Genomic DNA, 20,137 nt, shown 5'->3' with positions numbered 1-20,137 from the left:
AAATGTGTCTCTCTAAATTTTTTTAATAATAAAAAATAAAATTTAAATATAGTTAATAAAAAAGACTATAAATTATATAAAAATAATGAAAATTTAAAATTTATTAAGTGATTAAGGGGTAAATTATCTATTGAAATATGTACATCAATGAAATAATTTTGATTATTAATAGTTATAGATAATTAGTAAAATATCTTAAAAAATAAATAATTGGTAAATTTTATGAGATGCAAATTTTTAGATATTTATAGGGGATAAAATTAGGTAGTGTTTGTATTTTCTTAAGAGGAAAATGATATACTTTTGGGTGAACTTAGGAAATTCTCTACTGAGAATTACACACTAATATCTCAAAATTAAAGTTCATTTTTTCTAAATCTTGTATTATTAATTTAAAAGAGAGTGCGGAAATTATATTATACACTAATATCTCAATATAAGTTTAGAATTCACTTAATAAGTGAATTTTTCTTTTCTTTCACTTTTTTTTTCAATTCAGCTTTTAATCTTTTTTTCTATTTCTTTTCCTTTCTAGCTCACCAACCATACTCTAATCATAGAAGAGAGAACACACCCAAAGTCGTACCTATAGATTTTAAAATGTTTTATAATTATAGAATATAATTTTGATATAAAGGATAAAAAATAAACAAGAAAAATAATTATATGGATTTTGTTTAAATACACTCACAATGCAATTTTTTTACATTAGAATCATAAATTTACTGTATATTTGATAAAATTATTAACTTATGTATTAACTAATTTAAAATTAATTAATAGAATAAATATCTTTACATATACAGTGTATGAAAACGCATATTATATATGATACTAATTTTATTTTTTTGACTGGATGATATTAATTATTTAATATTCAAAATAATAAAATTGGTATAAATCCTATAACGTTCCACCCCCTCTTGGAAGAGAAATCTCGTACCTATAGTAGTTAGTATACTTAGTAGTATTTGTGTTTTTTAAGAGAGTTAGTAGTACTTGTTTAGTGAATAATAATAGTAAATTTGCATTTTTGATTTATCACCAACCCATACCTAATTGCTATCAAACTTTCGTAGTTGCACTTTGGCTCGGTTCCGTTGTCGTGTTGTGCTACTGTTCCTGTTCAAATCTCAGGAGTGCGAATTTGGTTTCACCATGTAGAATTGATTTTCTTTCAAAATTAATTTTAAATTAAAATAATTTTGAATAATTTTTTATGTTGAATTAATTTTTTTATTAAGTTGTTTCCTAATTTAATTCTACAATAAAAACATCTAAATATAAATCATATTAATTTAAAATTAAACTCAATTTTAAAAAATCAATTGCATTTAAAATTAATTTTTCCGCATATACTATACAATACCGCTCCCAACGAGAAAACACCAAACGAAACTCTTTCTCACTGACATGGCTTTCTGTTCTCCAAAATTCCTCAGCCTCCTCCTCCTACTCTCTGCCATACCCATCGGAATCATCGTCACTCTAGAGCGAGCCAAACCCGCCACCCACGTCTACCACTACCACAGTAACGGCTGGTTCCGAGAATGCGCCAAGTGGGATTCTCATAACCGCCGCTTCATTGTTTCCTTCTTCGAAGGTGGTCTTGGTCAGGTTTTGCTGCCGGAGAAGGATTATGAGTCATCGCCGCCGTTGGAGGAAGTCACGGTGGTCAAAGAGACCCACTTGGCCGGAAATGCCTCCTTGGGCATCGCCATTGACGCACCTAGAAATCGAGTCCTCGTCGTTAACGCTGACGTGATCGGTAATCGATACGGCGCGCTTGCAGCATATGATCTCTCCACCTGGAATCGCCTCTTTTTAACCCAACTTAGCGCTCCCAGTAAGCTTCTATCTCTTTACCTTTAACTAAATATTTTCATAGTTTTTTTTTTCTTCATATAAAGTTTAATTTACATGTCCTATGTTATAGAAAAATCAATGGCTTATTAGATATAAAAGTCTAACGAATAACCACCTGAATGTTAGAAATGATTAATGTATTAAAGTTGAAGGTTGAATAATTGAGTATTAAAAGGATTTGATCTTGAAAAAAATAATTTTAGATCAGTTTTTATTTATTTTTTCTGTTAAATTAGTTAAAATTTCTTTTCTCTTATAAACCCGAAGAAGGATTATAAAAAAAAAAGTTATTGAAGATGGATAGATTGTGATTAAAATGATATCGCTAATAATCATTGACATCATGAGCAGTGATCTCCATCAGGGTAATGAGGGCAATTACCCCACACAAGTAATTAAACTCTTTAATTTGCGACAGATATTATGCCCAAAACGAGTAATTATTAGTTTTCTTGGATCAAAAAAATAAATGCATGTTTGCATTATTTTCTTAAAATAAATAATTGCTTTTTGTTTATACTTTTTTTCAAAAAGGTTGATAAAATATAAATAAGCAATTGTTTTTCTATAACAAAAGCACAAAGCACGCTCTTGCCCACAAGTAGTTTCTGCTTCATACTATTTTTTAATGTCGTTTGGAATTTAATAAAAAATATATGGTTTGGATTGTTGCATGATGAAACTGAACGGTATCAGATTCTCGTTTGTAAGGGCCAATTCCATGAGAATTCGTGTTATGTCTTTATTTACTTTTTTTATTCAATCATATATATCTGCACTTCACGCACATGTAGATTTTTTTTAAGTTAGACACGCAACATGTACTATCAACATCTTTTACAGTTACCTTTTCATGTGAATAGATCTTAATCTGTTAAAGTATTTATGGCTGCATACCGTGCATTTAATTTTGAACTGCACGGAATCCTCTATCTAGATTCTAGATGTGGATGATTGAAATAAATGCTAACCTTTTGAGTTTTTATAAAAAAAATTTCTTCCAAATATTTTAATATCAGGAAACTATTTGTAGAATAAGTTGTTTTTGAACCTAGATAAAAGGTAAAAGTTTTACTCTTCTACTATTATATAAGAGAGAAAAACTAAAATTCTATTGATCGAGTATGATTTTTTCTTCTATCATAAAGCTGTTAAAAATCTGTGTATGAGCATACCTAAACAAAGTAATTGGGAATCCCCGTGGAAAATAATGTGTCATAGTTGGTACTTGGTAGGTACGACAGTTAAACGATATTAAAATAATCCATGGAGGATTGGGTGTTACGTGACACCTAAAGTGAGAAAAAGAAAGAAACATAAGTATAATAGCTGATATAATAGAGTTGGGTGTTAAAAAGACATAATAAGTATTAATGAAGTGTTTATATATCATTACTACTAATGGACGGTAAGACGGATATAATTATGAATTTGTGATAATAAATTTGAGTTTTTTTACCCAAATCTTTCAACATTCGATCTATACCACCAAATTAGTTTGTTCGTTCAGTTCACTATCTGATATTCATATCAACGCCACAAAACTTGTCTGCACATGCACGTGTTATTCATGTGTGCAAGAAGGATGTAAGAAAGAAAAAAACATATGAATGGTTGTCAATTGCACCGTGACCCCAAATCCCAATGTATTAGTTATGAACTATGCATGTCAATAATAAACAAAGGGAAATGGCCTACCTACGTCAGTAACTCTATTAATTGCATGTCCTATTATCTCGTTGGCTCATAACATGGGGTATAGCTTTTCAAATTGTGTTAGCTTAGACATACAACTGGTGGGCCTTTTGTGACAATATCAATTTTCCATTGGATGCAGGTGATGAGAAATCATTCGCAGATGATGTTGCAGTTGATGCAGAAGGCAATGCCTATGTTACAGATGCAAAAGGCAATAAAATCTGGAAAGTTGGGGTGGAAGGGAAGCTTATATCAATCATTAGAAACCCACTGTTTACTTCAAAAGAGTGGTATAAGAACTTGGTTGGGCTAAATGGAATAGTTTATCACCCAGATGGGTTCCTGATTGTGATTCACACTTTCAGCGGCAATTTGTTTAAGATTGATTTAACAAAAGGAGAGGAAGTGAAGATAATAAAGTTAAAGGAAGGGACCCTTTCTTTTGGAGATGGTTTAGAACTGTTGTCTCCCACTAAGCTTGTAGTTGCTGGAAATCCTTCTGGAAGATTAGTGGAGAGCACTGATGGGTGGAACACAGCTTCTGTTGTGGGAACATTCTCAGGGCCTAAGCATCGCTTGGCCACAGCAGCAACTGTGAAGGACGGGAAGGTGTATCTGAACCATATGGTTGGAATTGGATACCCAAAAAAGAAGCATGCAATTGTTGAGGCAGTTTTTTAACGCATACTTTCTAGAAATCTAAACATTGGGGAACTGGGAATGTGGGGATCATACATTTACAGGACGTTTAGTTGAAATTTGGTGTACCTTTGCTTATTTATGTTTGGTTTTGTTGCATTACTTGGCCTCAGACCTCAATGCTTTTCCCTTGAATCTCAACCTAACATAAGATGCTCGATCGAGTAAGTTAATTACCCTTTTGTCTTGGAAAAATTATAGGTAATTCCGAATTATGAAGTATCTAGAGTTTCGAGATTAATCTCTATTTGATATACATTTAAGTTTTTCAATTTAAGAAAGATAGTTAATAACACTTTTTACATATCATATGAAGTATGAAGATTGATTGTAGTCCTAAACTATTTAATAATTCCTCGTTGTGTTGGATACATCCAAAGATTTTCTTTTGTTCGGTGATCGCATGATGCTGGATCAGTTGATACAAGGCATGAGAAGCACATCATATATATAACAAGTTTATTTTAAATTATTAATTTTTATTTTATTTTGATATACAACTATTTAATCGCTATTTCTGATAGTGATTCACACTTCAAGTGGCGGTTTGTTCAAGATTGATTTAACAAAAGGAGAGGAATTAAAAACTATTAGAGACTTTTTTTTTAGTTTATTAACACTGAGAGACTAACTTACACTGATAAGGACCAATTGATTATATTCTATTTTATTTTAATATACAAATATTTAATACACTACCAAGTGCATAAATAAATTGCTGTGAAATTGTTATAACTTAATCAATGATTTTACATATTTAATCTATGTCATATTCATTTAGAAATCTTATAATCAAAGTGTTATAAAGAGACCAGTAATGCTTTCTTTTAAAAAAGTGAGTTGATTTAAATATACTTTTGATTTTATGAAGTATAATATAAAGATTAAATACATGAATTATCATTTTGTAACCAATTGGTAATTGGTTTGAGTAGAATTGTTCTCAATTTTCTTAAACAATCTCTTGAGTTTAAACCCATTAAAAATGATTCAAAAATACAATAACCCAAAAATAATAGTAGCCATTTAGTCCTACAACCTTGTATTTGAGGTTCTTTGGAAGATGCATAATAATATATCCTCCTCGTATCCGAATATGACATTTTATAGAAAAAAAATGGTTTCAAAATAAACGACAGTTTTACAAAATTAATATTAAATTAAATATTTTTTTTCAAAGATACCCTTAATAAATACTTAGTGGGAGTAATAAGAAGAATAATTCACCAAATATTTTCTTTGAAATTTACCAAGTGTTTTATATTATAAAACGAATGGAGTAAATAAGTAGAGACTCATTACCTTGAAGTTAACAAATTATACCGTTATATTATAGTACATTCCTCCCTAAATATAAAATTCATCTTTTAAATTGCCTTTTTTGTTAATTTTTATATACCAAAATACCCTTATTTACTTTACAATAAATGTTATAAATTAATTAAAAAAATTCATTCTCTTCTGTGAGGATCGAAAAAGATAACTAACATACAATTAGATAAAAAATAATCAAGTGAAAAAAGTAAAATGAAGATTCTCAATAATTTTAAAAAATAATATAAATTAATAATAAATTTAATGCTACTTACTAAATTAACTAACTTTCTTGAAGTTGTAAATTATTTAAAAATATTATATCTAGGAACATTATTTAAGTAAATTATATATCCTCTTAGAAGTAATATTTATTCATATTTAAAAAGTAAACGTTAACATGAAACTAAATAAATTTTAAATTATATAAAATTTATATGATTGACAACGACGATAGTAACCTTCTATCATATGACTAAAGTATATTCCACATCTAATACAGCTTAAAATCTTAATAAATTTCTTTTTCATTTCACAAATCATAACATTTTATTCTATTTAATAAGACGTAATACTCAATTTGATTTCTTAATTTATTTTAAGCTTCAATTAAGGTCTTTAATTTTTAAATATGCAAATGGTTTCTTTTGTTTTTTAATTTTAGTCAATTGAATCTTTTTCCTCAATTAGGATTTGTCACCGTTTCAAATCCACATTATATTTATTATTATTTTTAAATTGAGAAAATAACAATCCAGGAGAAGATCATCTTCCCTTATTTTGGAATCACATAGGAATTCAAATCACCCCAGCATTCAACTTCGTGGTTATCCATTCTCACGCCGCAGAAAGGGTTAGCCCCTGCGGATAGAGAGACTAATCGAACCGAATCTAACGGAGGATCCGAAAATGAATTCGGGTCGAAAAAGTTGAAAACGCCGCAAACGACGCTCAGACCCGTCACCATAGCCCCCGAAAGTGTCGGAAACATTGGAAATGTTTCCCAAATTTTCAGTAGTGGGTCCCCAGCAGATTAGTCCACCGTGGACGTCATTTACCTCGCCGCAGGTGAACCCTTCACCAAAAACAACCCTCTTCACCTCTAAATTCGACACAAATTGGTTGCTGAACAAGTCACTCTCTTTTGCTGTCAACGTATTGTTGGTGGTTTTTGTGATTTCCCTGCAATCAACGGTGTTGGAATCGCAGATCCCTTGACGGCGCACACGCGACTCTTGCCGGCGGCGATGTGGGAATAAGCGGTGTTCCGGTCTGTTGGAGGCACGGGAATTAGATCTGCGCTCGGTTTGGTTACAGCGTTCTAGCAAAAGGCTTGCGAGGCGTTCGTTAAAATGCAACAGAGAAAGCCTTCCCCGCCGGAGAGTAGTGTTGTTCTTGTTGCTGCTTGGGATCATTATGATGATGAATGAAAGAAGAGTGAGAGAGAGTAGAGAGAATTTCGTTCACTGCTTTTAAAATTATATTTATTTGATTTTGTTAATTTTAAAATAATAATAAATATAGTGATAGTCCGAAACCATTATTATTCGTAATTAATGACCACCAAATTTATCACCTCACAGATATTCACTAAATTTGACGAAAATGATCTAATTGGATAAAATTAGAAAACAAAATAACCTAATTGCATATTCAAAAACCAAGGAACTTAATTAAGTATTTAAATTAAACTAAGAAACCAAATTGAATACCAAGCCATTTAATAATAACTTGGATGTCTCACAATCACATAATGAAGAGCAAAACCAAGTTTGAACAGAACAAGTTCGCCGAAATGTCACGCCTAGCATCCGAAACGAACTGCTAGGTTTGTTTCTACTAGCTTGTTGCCGCTAACATTAATTTGCTTCATGCCTGCTTCTCTTGCCTATTTAAAGGCACATTAGCATCAGCAAACCACTAATTATCTCCTTTTGTGACCGTTGATCTTGAATCTATCCCATGGGATATCACAAATTTGTTTATGCATAGGATATATAATGTAGAAGCCAAAAATTTGTATGCGCTAGACTTTGGCCCAGGCTCATCAATGAGACTGGTGTTTCTTAGCCCTGCCTTGAGGAGCTGTTGATTCGTCTCTCTTAGAACCCTCAGGTTTACGTGCCCATGGTGGTGCTTGATCGGGACCATAACGATAATCATAGAAGAGCTCCTCACTAGCATCGATGTGTTCCTTGGCAAATATGCCTACTCGGTGATCTCCAGCAACCAGCATCACCTATGCCACAAGTACAAGTGGCCAATAATTGTAGCAATTCAAAGATCAAGTTCAAGAAACTGAGCCAAAAGGTTATAACTTTAAAGCTCCCCAAAACTTGAGTTTTTGGACTTACCTTTGCATAGCAATTGGGGTTTGATGAGTGGTTTGCAAATTTCAACTTGTCTCCTTTGCGATAAGCATCAAGAACGTACTGTTAAAATATACAGCAGTTTTAAGGTCTAAAATAATCACTTTGCAGTCTCATATTGTTATAGCTTGCGATGAAAGAAATGTGACGAAAAATACTTGGTTGCCAAAAGCTAACCAAATATAATAAAAATAATATATGACTGGACCTCTTACAAAATAAAGGAAACTCTCAAATCAATGAGAAAAGAGCTAGAGCTAGAGCAGCACAAGACACGAGAAAATGTAGATGATGTGAGACACTTGCCTGATCATTCAAGTCAAAAAGAAAAGATGAGTTGGCGCGATCGTATATTTTCCCACGCTTATCGGCTTCTCGGTGGGAGATCAGTTCTCCTGTGTACTCTCCTAAGTAATCATTTTTGTTAACCGGGTTCTGAAATATCATCGTCAATTAGTGAGAAGAAGCTAATGTTGTAAGAATTTTTAAAACAAAACAAATCTATTAATTTATAACCTTCAAGAAGGCTCCCCATCCTGCAACATCAGACTTTGCCAAGAGAATCTGACAGACACAAATAAGAAGCAATGTGAGACCCAAATGCATGTTATATGCATCCATGATTAAGATTCACGTGAATGAAATGCAGATAATTTTAAACACCTAAGCTCAGAATTACTAACCCTTTGTTGTTGTCTCAATAGAAGCCTCATATTTCCACATTGCCCTTCTCCACGCCGAGGTGGCTCCCCTAACGAACCATCCCCACAACTGTATAAAGAACATAAGAAGTTAAGAACATAACTTATAAAAAAGTATTCACAATGATTTGATGTGGAAGGGGCATTCCAGAGTCCAAAGAACACATAAAAGGGAAACAGGTGAGAAGATTTTAACTGATACAGCATTAAAGGGAATTACAGTGGTGTCAAACTAGAAGATCTAGGTGAAGTAAAGAGTTATCAATTCATGGTTTCTAAAGTTTCTCCCCTTTTTTTTGGAGGGGGTAGGGTGTGGGTTGTGGAGGACGTGAAATTCGGGGATGAATAATTTACTAGCAAAATTATCTGTTTAGGATTTACATGTTTGAAGAAGGATCAATTCTACATAAAGTTCTAAGAAGTCAATGATTACAATCAATATAGTTCAATAAAAATTTAAAGGAATTTAGGCAGTTTCAAGAACAGTTGAAAGGAAGCTTTTAGCTTTATAACATTTATTAGACATTGAAGGAGGAAATAGAGAGAAAAAGAAACTTTGAATGATATTTAGTTACTCGAGAAATGTGATTGTATTACAATAAGATGTAATGTAATGTGATGATAAAACCTAGAGTACTCGCCCTTATTTTTGGTAATAATCCTAACTAAATAAGGAAATAAATTATAGAACATAAAATGAATATTTCAGCACAACTATATTAACTCGTTGATGTAAAAGACACATTGCATCTTCCCAGGTCTGACGCCAGAGAAGTGGAAGTAGCGGAAGGTAACATTTTCTCAAGTCAGTCGAAATATATGACTTTACAAAGGTTTGCATCGTACCACTGAAATACTGGATTATTGGGGTACAAAATATTACTGTGGTTTTGTGAATCAATGACTTTCTTGATCAGGTGAAGCAATAGATTCGAGACATGTTCATTCAAAAGCCTAGAAGTCATAAAATCAAGTTCACAGCAAAAAAATATTTGGCATATTACCTAACCCAGCAATTCCGACAGACATCTGGATCACATTCCCGTCCTGCAGCAAAACATGGGCATTGTCGACTTCTACACTGACTCTTGGCACAATGGCATCCTCTGAACCGATTTTTGCAGCTTTTTGAACAACTGAAGGTAGAAGAGCCAATTTATTACATTAAATTATAATTTTGCTAACAATTACATTTGTCAGGTCTGATAGTTCACAAATTAAGTTGAAAATGCATTTTATAGGAACCTAGCAAAACAGTGAAAAGATGAGTTTCGAAGAAATAGCTTCATATGGACAGTTTTACATCTCTTGCTCCTCTTAAGTAAATGACCGGCTCTTGTTTTGTGTTCAAAAGCTTGCTAACCAAGTGAAACCATATTTGACCATCAATCTAGATTACCCTCGTTATGTTATGATCATAACCCCGTGATTGCTAACAGAATAATTCAAATAGTCCAAGTCCAACACATAACACATGGCCACAAGAAATATAAGTTATCCTGCAATTTTCTCTTCCATTATATTCAGCTACATAATTAAATGAAAAGTGACATACCCGCAATATTTCTCACAGCAAGTTCCACCATTAATACAAGTACATTCCTTTCCACACATTGACTGACATCCACATGGTGTATACTGCTTGCAAGATTGGTTTTTCCCATCAGCAATTCTTTTCCATATTGATGGGTGGCCAGCAGATTTCCAAGAATATTTAAACTTCCTTGTTTTGCCCCTTTTCCTCAGCAACCGTGACCTAGATGGCATCTCCTGGTCCTAAAATGAAAACCCAGATGGAAAGGAATTTTTTTTGCTTCTAAAGTAGGGGGTACTCATAAAGGTTGGTAGAAGTTGTCGGAACAAAGATTTGATAATAAATTTGAGTGCAGCTAGCTTAAAATTCAAAATGATGTTTTCTTGTTAAAATAAAATGAAGAACTCATACAAAACAGAGTATCATGACGGAGGTAATAAAGAAGAAAAGAACATTTATCAACTCAAGAGTAACTCAATCTCTTTACATGTTCAACCCAGAAACGTCCTATTTATTAGGCAGCCAAATAAAAAAGCTAGAAAATTTCCTATAATTAAAGATTATTAATATTTTAATTAAGTTTGATGCCCAACTAGACTATAGAAATATCAATTCTTCAGAATATAATGATGTTGGTTATATAATTTCTTAAAAATAAAAAATTGGTCATAACCTATTGAGATAATACAAAATCACAACTTATCCAAACAGGTGGGGCCATCTGGTATATTACATATGGAAAATTTTATTTTAGCTTTACCAATCCTCCCCTCACCTCCAAAAAGAAAATAACAGAAAGACGTCAAGACACAAGAATGTAGGATAAAGAAGATGGAAACAGAAGAGGTTGTAATTCTCACTGTGCAGTCAGCATCAAATTTTCCCTTTTCTTCCATGATTGAACTAGGAGCAACAATAGATCCGTGGGGCATTGACACTCCTCCAGAATGCATGTAACTAGCTATTTCCATACAAGTCTTCAGACCAGGAAGTAAGTTCCTTGCTATGAGGCAACTGCAGAGTATAAGTTACACTTGACATGAGCACAGAATAAAATTAGACCACTACATGAAGTAGATATTTATGACATGCACTATGCATTAGTTTCATTTACTAATTACTTATGAACCATTAGCCACAATTGGGGAAGTTGCCTACAGAGGTTTCAAATTCATGCATTTTATTAGTTGCAGTTTAGAGAAAATCAATTGCTAAATGTGCATTCAAACTTCAATAGTTATTAATTATTATTAATTGCATAATATAATGAAAAGGGCTGCAGCAATGGAGCTCAACATTGACACAAGAAATAAGAATATTTCACAAAAGAACTAACAAAAACATGTATGAAACAATAATAACAAAGCCTTATCCCACTTGGTGAGGAAAAATATGATATGATATATGGATATAACATATGCACTAGACATGAGAAAGCTTAATGGATAATTTGTGAGGTGAAATGCACAATTAAATTTGGTGCCATCCTTGTATTTCTCAACATAATGATGTGAGGTGAAACACAGAAAGCTCCGTACCTGTTTCTGCCAAACAGTTCTACTCCCTTTAAGTATAGTTCTTTCTCCAGAGGTTTCCAATCTGAGAGACTTAGCATCCCATCAACTATCCCCTCCATTGAATTGGACATCTTAAATTCTGTCTCATTTGTAGGATCTTTTGGTCCATCACCAATACTTTTGTCCTGCTCATCACTAGGGCAAGTGCTAGAAGAATCTATTAATTTAATTGAGTTATCTTTAACAGATTTGTCCAAAATTGCACTAGTAATTGTATGTATACTTTCACCACATGCACCCAAACTTATTTTCTTGCTAGAATCACTATTTACAGTAACTACAGCATCAGAGATTGCCTTCAGCTTTTTATAAGAATTCTGACAATCATTGGGATGGAGTGTTGAGTCACGGGGTGACATGTCTGACTGATTTAGGACTTTCCGTTTTTCCACACTCACTGAGATAGGAACATTTAAATTGAGAGATCCATGACAATCAACTTCTGTTTGAAAAGGTATTATACTCTGATTACTAGGTTCCTCTATAATGGAGGGAGCCAATATCACATCTGCCTCTTCTGTAATTGTAGTTCTCTTATTCTGATCAGACCCAGAAGTTGAATCTTCTGTCACATTTTTTACTACCTTTAACTGCAGGCAATTGAAATGGCAATCAAATACAAAAAACACTGATGAGTTGACATTGTAACAGGGAGCAAAAGCTGGCACAGATAGATACACAGACACACACATAGAATTATTCACCTTATACTAATGACAATTGAAATGGCAATCAAATACAAAAAACACAGATGAGTTGACATTTTAGCAGGGTGCAAAAGCTGGCACACATAGATATACTGACACACACATAGAATCATTCACCATATACTAAGTGCAAAGCAAGCCTTAATAAGAATTTATTTGAATTAAAATAGTTATGATATATATTAAATTTAATTGAAGCAATTGAATTATTTAAAATGGAAAAGATAAAATAATAAATAGTTAGATAAATTTAGATAATAAAGTAGTTGGGGATCTACGTTTAAAAAAGAAAAGATAACAAAGGATTTAACAAGCAAATATGATAAAACAAATCTTATGCAATCCAATCTTAAATCACATACAACTGCACTTATATAAGGATAGTCAGATTCCTTGTCCTAGAATTCTATAGACAATCTCTCTCTTAGTAAATGGGAAATTAGTAGTAGACTACTCAGGATTGAGGAGAAGGAAGAAACAAATAGAATCCTGTTGACACAGTCAATATGAAGAGGAAAAAGTAAATGAAAAGCGTGAATTACTCTACTTTAAGAGGTGAGTAAAACATAATTTCAAGACCTCCATGGTATAATTGTTGAAAGATGTGTTTTTGTGTTCTTGGTATAAAGAATTTGAGATTAGCAGTGTTATAGGTATTATGGTTGAATATTGTTTTTATGTTTGTGTGTACTGGATATAAATTTTAAATATTGAATTACCTTATTTATATATAATATATGCCATGCTGTCACAATATTAAATTTCCAGTATACTGTGTGTATTGTCGTGAATGTGCTAGCTAATTCTTGCACTCCAAATTAAAAACCCGGAGTAGAACTGGCATTAAGCTTTTCCTTTATTTATATAGGTATATACTATATAATAGAAATAAAGAATAAATAAACAAGGAGGAAGGAGGTGTGTGTTGGCCATGGCCGCAATCAAATTGAAATTGGCACAAAAGAAGTTTGCAATTGGAAATCCAAATACTTATAATTAATTCCACCTTTATGTTTTCCCTGGCTCATGGTTGCGTGAGATTGCATTTTTCTTGTTAAGGCTGCATGCCTCATACAAATTTTTTTGACTAAAATTACTTCCAAAATCCAATATAAATCAACAGAACATAGACATGCCACCATATTTATTGTATAATGATTTGACAGACAATGAAAACATGCTAAACAAAATACCAACAGAGGAAAAAGATTGACTAATTTCATCTCTTTGAGAATTGAAAACAATTAAAATTTCTGTTTACTTATCTGCATGAAAATTTCACAAACACTTAAATCTCATAGAAAGAAGAATACCTGAAGGTAACACTGATCACTGCAAGGTTTCCTGTCTCCTTCAGGATCAGACCAAACTGTCTGCTTTTCACTCTGAAGTAAACCACCAAATTAGCTTTATGGATGAAGTAACTATGGATTAAGTTGAAAACAACATAGGGCATTGTTACTTACATGATATATTAAAGGTTGAGAACAGCCATGCAGACGACAGTCAAAAATCTGCAGTATGAAAGCAGAAAAGTATAGATGCACTTACTGTGACCACAATAAGAATGCTGAAAAGATTATGCTTTAGTACGTACCAGGCAACGGCGACAAAAAAGATTATCAAAAGAATCTAATGCAGCACTCAGGCTTTTCTCTAGACATATGCCAATAGTAGATTCATATTCTCCTGAGTTTTGAGAAGGCTGGTCCAACCTTCCAATGTTCTTTTCCTTGATAGTTTTGTACCTCTCCTACATATTTCCAAAAAAAAAAAAAAAACTCCCAGAAATAAAAGTGGCTTCTCACTATAAATCCACTCAGTGCAATATATATTTTTTTCTATAATTAAGATTAACAATCATGAAGCATATACTCATGCCCACAGGTTATTCAAGATTACCTGAATTTCTAAACTGGTGCCCCCAACAAATTCACTAACAATATTTGGTACCTCCTTGTTTAACCCATATTCCTCAAATGCCATCCTAGTAAATTCAGTAATCAAGACATTAATTCTAGAAAGGAAAAACTTTGAACATTTGAATAAATATGGAAATTATAGGCTATGAGTTTAAAAGTGGTATTAAAGTTCTTTCGGGATTACAATAAAAGCATTATTTTCTGAACATTTAAAACAACCATTTGAGCTCCAACAAAGCATGAACCTTACATGTTAATTAAATTTTATTCATATAGCTAATGATAAATGTTACAATCAAGATTGTTATTGTTTCATTGAATCTTCACAAATATATGGACCTTCTTAAAAAACATCTCTATCTTATTCATTTTAACTTACCATATGACACGATCTTCAGCCTCAGAAAATTCATGTTTTTCTTCCTCAGGTTCTGTTAACTCCTCCTCACTGTCGCTACATATCAGTGCTTCACTTCCATGTTGATCATAGTATATGCGTCTTCTTCCAACCACTGACTGATCTTCCGCCATCCTCTGATTTCTGATGTGTGTGAAAGATAAAAAATAATAATATAATCTAAAAACTAACTGATCAATAAGTTTCAAAATATCAGTATCTATTTTAAAATGGAAAGAAAAAGGTAGTTTCAATTTTGAAAAAAAAAATTGCACAACAGGTCAGGACAGAAAGTTAAATCTTTGCAAGTAAAACACCTGTCCAGAAATATCCAAGAGGTATATGGTGGTAGTGTTTCAATATAAGGCATTTTGATACTTGTAGCAGATAATACATCTTGATTGTTGTGGTCCTTGTCTCCCCAGACTGGAGAGAAACCACTGAATTTACATAAAGGATGGTCAATTCTTGAAGAAAGAATTGGATTTTTCCTATTTTCCTCTGTCTGTGAAGAACCCCTTGTTGATGTTTCTGACAGGACTCCTGACATATGACACTGTAGCTTCTTCTCATTGCTCCGAATTTTTTCCTGCAGAAATATAACTAAGGTTGATTGCAAGCTGACTTGCAAGGAGTACAAAAAGAAGCCATCTTAACATTGAAATTTTCAATTAAATGAACTCAAGTTCAAATTAGCAATCATAACATAAAGTTGTACCCAGAAACATGCAAAGAAAAACTGCTGGAAACTCAAACAAAGGTTTGCCACCAGTTTAGCCAAACAAAATTAGAAAAAATTACCTCTCCGTAGAAATGTTACCAGTAAGAGGTTAATGCCATTTTTCTCAATTAATAGGAAGAAAGAAGTTATCAGGTCAGCTAAAAAACTACAAAAATCAGGACCCTTTCCAAGAAGAATGAAGCTACGGGAGCGAAAAGAAACCCGATATCAATCTTACTTTAATGCACACAATTCTCTCCGCCTGGATTTGCTTTTTTAACTGATTTAACTCGAGGGACAAGCTTCCAATACCATCATTTGCTGGCTCTCCAAGTTGTTTCTATCAACATTACAGAACAAATTATTAGCATGTTCAAAATACAAAAAACAGGAAGTCCAAAAACAAAATCCTGTGTATGCAGCACTGGTAAAATTTCAATTCTCACGCTATACAGAACAGGGACCATTTAATAAGCATAGTTTTTCGATGAAAGCGCCAACAGCAAAACAGAAACCATAATTCAGATTAAGCGCAATCCTAAATCCCTACTCGCGAACTCAATTGCTGTAGCATTCAATTACAGGGAGACAGAGGAACAGAGAGCTCTTAAATGATGTCCGCTCGTGATTATCAGATCAAATTCAAAATTCTAGGTATGAATAATCAAATTCTGAAACATAGTTACGAAACCGATTCCGATGAATCAGAAAAGGAAAAGAGGAATTGAAGCATCTAAACAACGAGTCATTCATAGTTATTGTTGAATTGAAGAAAGAGAGAGAAACTGACTCGAGGTTTGGAAGCCGAGTCGGTAGGTTTGGACACCATCGTTGTTGGGCCGTGCGGTGTGGGGAGTTGATCAAAGGAGGAAGAAGAAGAAGAAGAGCGAGAGAGAAAGAAAGAAACGCACACACACTCACTCACTCACTCTGGCGTGTGTAAGAACGAAGAGAAAGAAAGTAACTGCTTCCGGGTTTTGATACGTTTGGTGACATGGCCTACCCCGGATACAAACGCAACGTTATTTTTGGTGTTGCCATCTAATAAAGTAGTATTTGTACGCACTATCCACCGCCACTATTTTCTTGTGGGAGTTAATTAGTAATTTTACCTCTATTTTGGACTTGTCCTCACACCTTTTTTTACAAAACGTTTTATTCGTCTAGTTCTTTTAACTGTACGGGTAAAAAATAGAAAACAAAAGATTTGGTAAGGCCATTTGTGTTGATACAAATTCGACTATGTATCATTGCAAGTATTCACTGAGCCTTAACCTGACGAAACAAACAAGAGGGTGTGTGTGGACACTTTGAAAAGGGGTGCACTAATTCTAATGCTCCTTTTTGTGACTAACAACAATTTGTTGCTTCTACTCTAACGATAATGTACGTGTTGTGGTTTGAACTGAAAAATAAACATAAAGGTGGAAGGGTGCAAGGGGAAGGCAAATTTATCAGAGGGGGTTAGTTTTACAAACTAATTTCGTATCTGAATCTGTTTGCAAAGTATTTTCATGGGAGGGGGGGGGGGTCATTTTTTAAATGCATATCACCATGCATGCTGGCGAAACATGCATGGGAACGACGCGTGACATCCATTTCACCATTGGTATTTGCGGAATGACTTTGGATTTCACCAGTCAACTTGGTGACACACAGGGGCACTAGGCTAGGCCTCAGGTGGCAGGGGGTAGGCGCGCTTTTCAAGTGGCAGGTGCAAGTATGTATCGCCAGCCTGGTCAGCGAAACAGGTTGCATGTAGGTGTTGTCATTCCCACTGGCGAAACACCCTGTGTTGGGGTTATTTAGCGCCTTGTTTTGATGTTGTTGGGTGCTGAAAATTCTTGTGAGCTCCCTCCCCCGCTTTGCCTCTTGTTGCTTGTTGCTTGTTTTGCCAAAGCTGATTGTGAAATCTTTAAAAATATTTTTCAGCTTCCTCCTTAGGCTGCTGGAGGTCATTCTTGTGCTGGTTAAATACTTGTACGAGTTATTTAAATTTTTTTATTATAGACATGTATATATATTTATTATGCATGATAGCTGATTCATATTTGTCGTGCAAGTTGTATATGTACATAAAATAATGAAAGTGCTAATGGTTGATAATATAATTATAGAGAAAGTGTTGGTGCTGCTCTCACGCGTTTTATAGTGCTGGTGTTGCTCTTACCCATTCAAAATTATTACTTCAAATAAATAATATCATGCGAAAGATTGACAAACGTAGTGGAAAGGCTCAGAAATTTTATAGACTGTACTCAAAAAATTTTAAGAGCTCAAGAATTTCCAAATGCACACGAAAGGATGGCTGTTGTTTAAACACAGTAGTTGGAAAATTTTGAAAGGAAATAAACCCTAAATTGAAAGCTTAGAAATTCCAAATGGATCATGAAATGAATGGGTATTTAAAGGAAGGCTATTTTGCTAATGGAATTTGCGAAATATGCACAACCTATTTCGTCAAAGGCTCCTGCGAAATGCATGCAAAGCCTATTCGGCCAGCCCTTTCTGCGAAAAAACTCTAGCCTGCTTTGACCCTCTACACCTTTTACTCTGACCAGCCCTATGCACCTAAATCGCTGGTCAAAATAGCGAAACCATTGTACCAGCTATTTCACCATTCGTCCTGGCCGGACAAGCACCCTAGGCGTATATCGCTATTCAGCCTGGCGATATACGTTCATGTTACGTCAAAAAGTGACCCCTAAGAAAATATTTTGCAAATAGACCCAGATGGGGAATTAGTTTGTAAAACTAACCCCCTTTGGTAAATTTTGCGGCAAGGAGAATGGTTTAGTGCTGTATGACAATGTAATTAATTTACCCTACCCTGTCCTACATTTATTATGTCGCGGTTAATATTAACCGTTAAAATATTAATTTAGAAACTAGTATCCGTGGGATTTAAACCGTACGCCGCGCAGTGTTTTTTTAATTACACGATCCGAAAGCGTCGATCTCATTAATAAGCATTAAGTTTGTTAGATTATTAATAAGATTTGCATTTGTTCTTATTAAACAGACTTAATTTCATTTGTTATCTCAACTTTTTAATTTGACATATTTTAACTTTTAGGATGTGCTTGATTTAAAAGATAAAAATATAAGAATTTTTTTTTAATTAAAGTAGAGTGTAAAATGTGAGTCGCAAAAAAAAAAATACAAATTTCTCAACAATGTTAATTATTTTCTCTTTATCAAACACACACGAATTTTATCCCAAGTCATTTATCTATTAATAAGCATAAAAATTGGGAGTTAAGTTTGCCAAAAAATTAATAAAAAATTAGGGGTAAAATTTACCAAAAAAAAGTTAGGGATAAAATTTATCAAAAAAAATATAAAAATTGGGGTAAAAATTATAATTATGTTGGAAGTAAAATTATAAGGGATAAAATCCTTTAAGTTTGTTAAAAGTTGAAAATAAATACGTTAAATTAATTTGTTTGAGATAAAATTCGCCAAAATTTCTTACTAATGTTTTGTGGTTGTTTGTGTGTTGAAAATGATGAAATCCATTTGGGATTATTTGAGAGATGACTTGGTTTCCAAAGTTTTTAAAACTTTGAAACTTTGGGAAGGAGAGGAACCTGTTTGCATACTGGTTTTACAAATAACACTGAGTGAATATGGAAATCGTTGAGCAGATTTGCAACAGAAAGTTAAGTGCTTTTTGTCACAAATTCACTGGTCGAAATTGTGTCCGTTGGGAATAATTGCAACAAAGAGTAAGCATTTTTTTAATCATAAATTCGTTGGGCTAAAATTTGGATGTGTTGGGTGAACTTCAGTTTTGCCAAGCGAATTTACCCCATAGATATTTCAAATTTATTGGGTGAACTTCAATTTAGCTGGGCGGATTTACCCTTGAGAATTGGTGTGTTTACAGCCTCAATTTTGTCGAGCAAACCTAGGATTCATTGGGCAAATTTTTTCTAACACCACCTTCTCATTTTGATATTCTAAGTGTTTTTCAAATGTTTATTATTGTATAATGAGAATGTATTGATGAGTTGTTGTGATATATGTAAATATGTACAATGGAGTTTGTGATTGAGATTCCTAGTTGTTAAAGGTCGTATGACGGGCCTAAATTCTGAGATATTTATTGATAGGTTTAATATGTTGTAACTAAAAATTATTATAAGGTGATGATTGGATGAGCATACTTGTTTAGTTTCATAAGAATAGGGATATAAGTTGGGGTTGTCTAGTGGGATCTCAACAGTGTCGAAGAGTCATCATAATGTTTTTTAGACCTAGGGAATATTCTGAGCGGGTGAATCTCACTAAAAATTAGGATTAATGCATGCCTTACCATGATAAGCTATAAGCTAATACCCACGACCATTTTATTCCAATAAAATCATTCATCTGGAGGATCAATCATAGTCTCCCCAAATGGATGGATATTATTTTATGTTAAGGAACATGCTTAGTTGATCGTTCAAAGTTAAAAATTTCCTTGAGTAAGAGTCTGCATAGTATTATGCATTATATATATAAATGTATGTGTGTGTAAATATATATATATATATATATATATATATATATATATATATATATATATATATATATATATATATGCATGGTGATATGTGCTTTGACTTTAGTTAGCAATTATTTTGAAAA

The 20,137-nt window shown here is 33.2% G+C and overlaps 2 protein-coding genes across 2 annotated transcripts; one reads left to right on the top strand and one right to left on the bottom strand.

Annotated features, from left to right (window-relative positions):
- Positions 1–1,367: 1,367 nt before the first annotated feature.
- On the top strand, positions 1,368–4,431 carry LOC100805536 (uncharacterized). The gene is made up of 2 exons (XM_003518727.5): positions 1,368–1,846; positions 3,704–4,431. The coding sequence occupies exons 1-2, from the start codon at positions 1,414–1,416 to the stop codon at positions 4,243–4,245; spliced, it is 975 nt and encodes a 324-aa protein (XP_003518775.1). The 5' UTR covers positions 1,368–1,413; the 3' UTR covers positions 4,246–4,431.
- A 2,850-nt stretch (positions 4,432–7,281) lies between these two features.
- LOC100795451 (histone-lysine N-methyltransferase EZA1) lies at positions 7,282–16,516 on the bottom strand. Its single transcript, XM_003519697.4, has 17 exons — positions 16,296–16,516; positions 15,744–15,845; positions 15,102–15,373; positions 14,767–14,928; positions 14,368–14,452; positions 14,063–14,218; positions 13,932–13,979; positions 13,779–13,850; positions 11,720–12,348; positions 11,042–11,195; positions 10,203–10,423; positions 9,652–9,783; positions 8,630–8,717; positions 8,463–8,510; positions 8,253–8,381; positions 7,932–8,009; positions 7,282–7,816 (listed from the first exon to the last, which is right to left on the bottom strand). The coding sequence occupies exons 1-17, from the start codon at positions 16,332–16,334 to the stop codon at positions 7,625–7,627; spliced, it is 2,607 nt and encodes an 868-aa protein (XP_003519745.1). The 5' UTR covers positions 16,335–16,516; the 3' UTR covers positions 7,282–7,624.
- Between the last annotated feature and the right edge of the window lie 3,621 nt (positions 16,517–20,137).

Source organism: Glycine max, chromosome 2 (genome assembly GCF_000004515.6).
Source record: "Glycine max cultivar Williams 82 chromosome 2, Glycine_max_v4.0, whole genome shotgun sequence".
Taxonomy (NCBI): Eukaryota; Viridiplantae; Streptophyta; class Magnoliopsida; order Fabales; family Fabaceae; genus Glycine; species Glycine max.
The sequence above is the reverse complement of the archived record's forward strand: the minus strand, read 5'-3'. Positions and strand labels throughout refer to the sequence as shown.

Coding starts and splice junctions, on each gene's coding strand:
- LOC100805536 (XM_003518727.5), top strand. CDS start 1,414: ATGGCTTTCTGTTCTCCAAAATTCCTCAGCCTCCTCCTCCTACTCTCT. Junction 1,847..3,703: donor AACCCAACTTAGCGCTCCCA/GTAAGCTTCTAT, acceptor CATTGGATGCAG/GTGATGAGAAATCATTCGCA.
- LOC100795451 (XM_003519697.4), bottom strand. CDS start 16,334: ATGGTGTCCAAACCTACCGACTCGGCTTCCAAACCTCGA. Junction 8,382..8,462: donor GATGGGGAGCCTTCTTGAAG/GTTATAAATTAA, acceptor ATGATATTTCAG/AACCCGGTTAACAAAAATGA. Junction 8,010..8,252: donor TTTTTGACTTGAATGATCAG/GCAAGTGTCTCA, acceptor ATATTTTAACAG/TACGTTCTTGATGCTTATCG.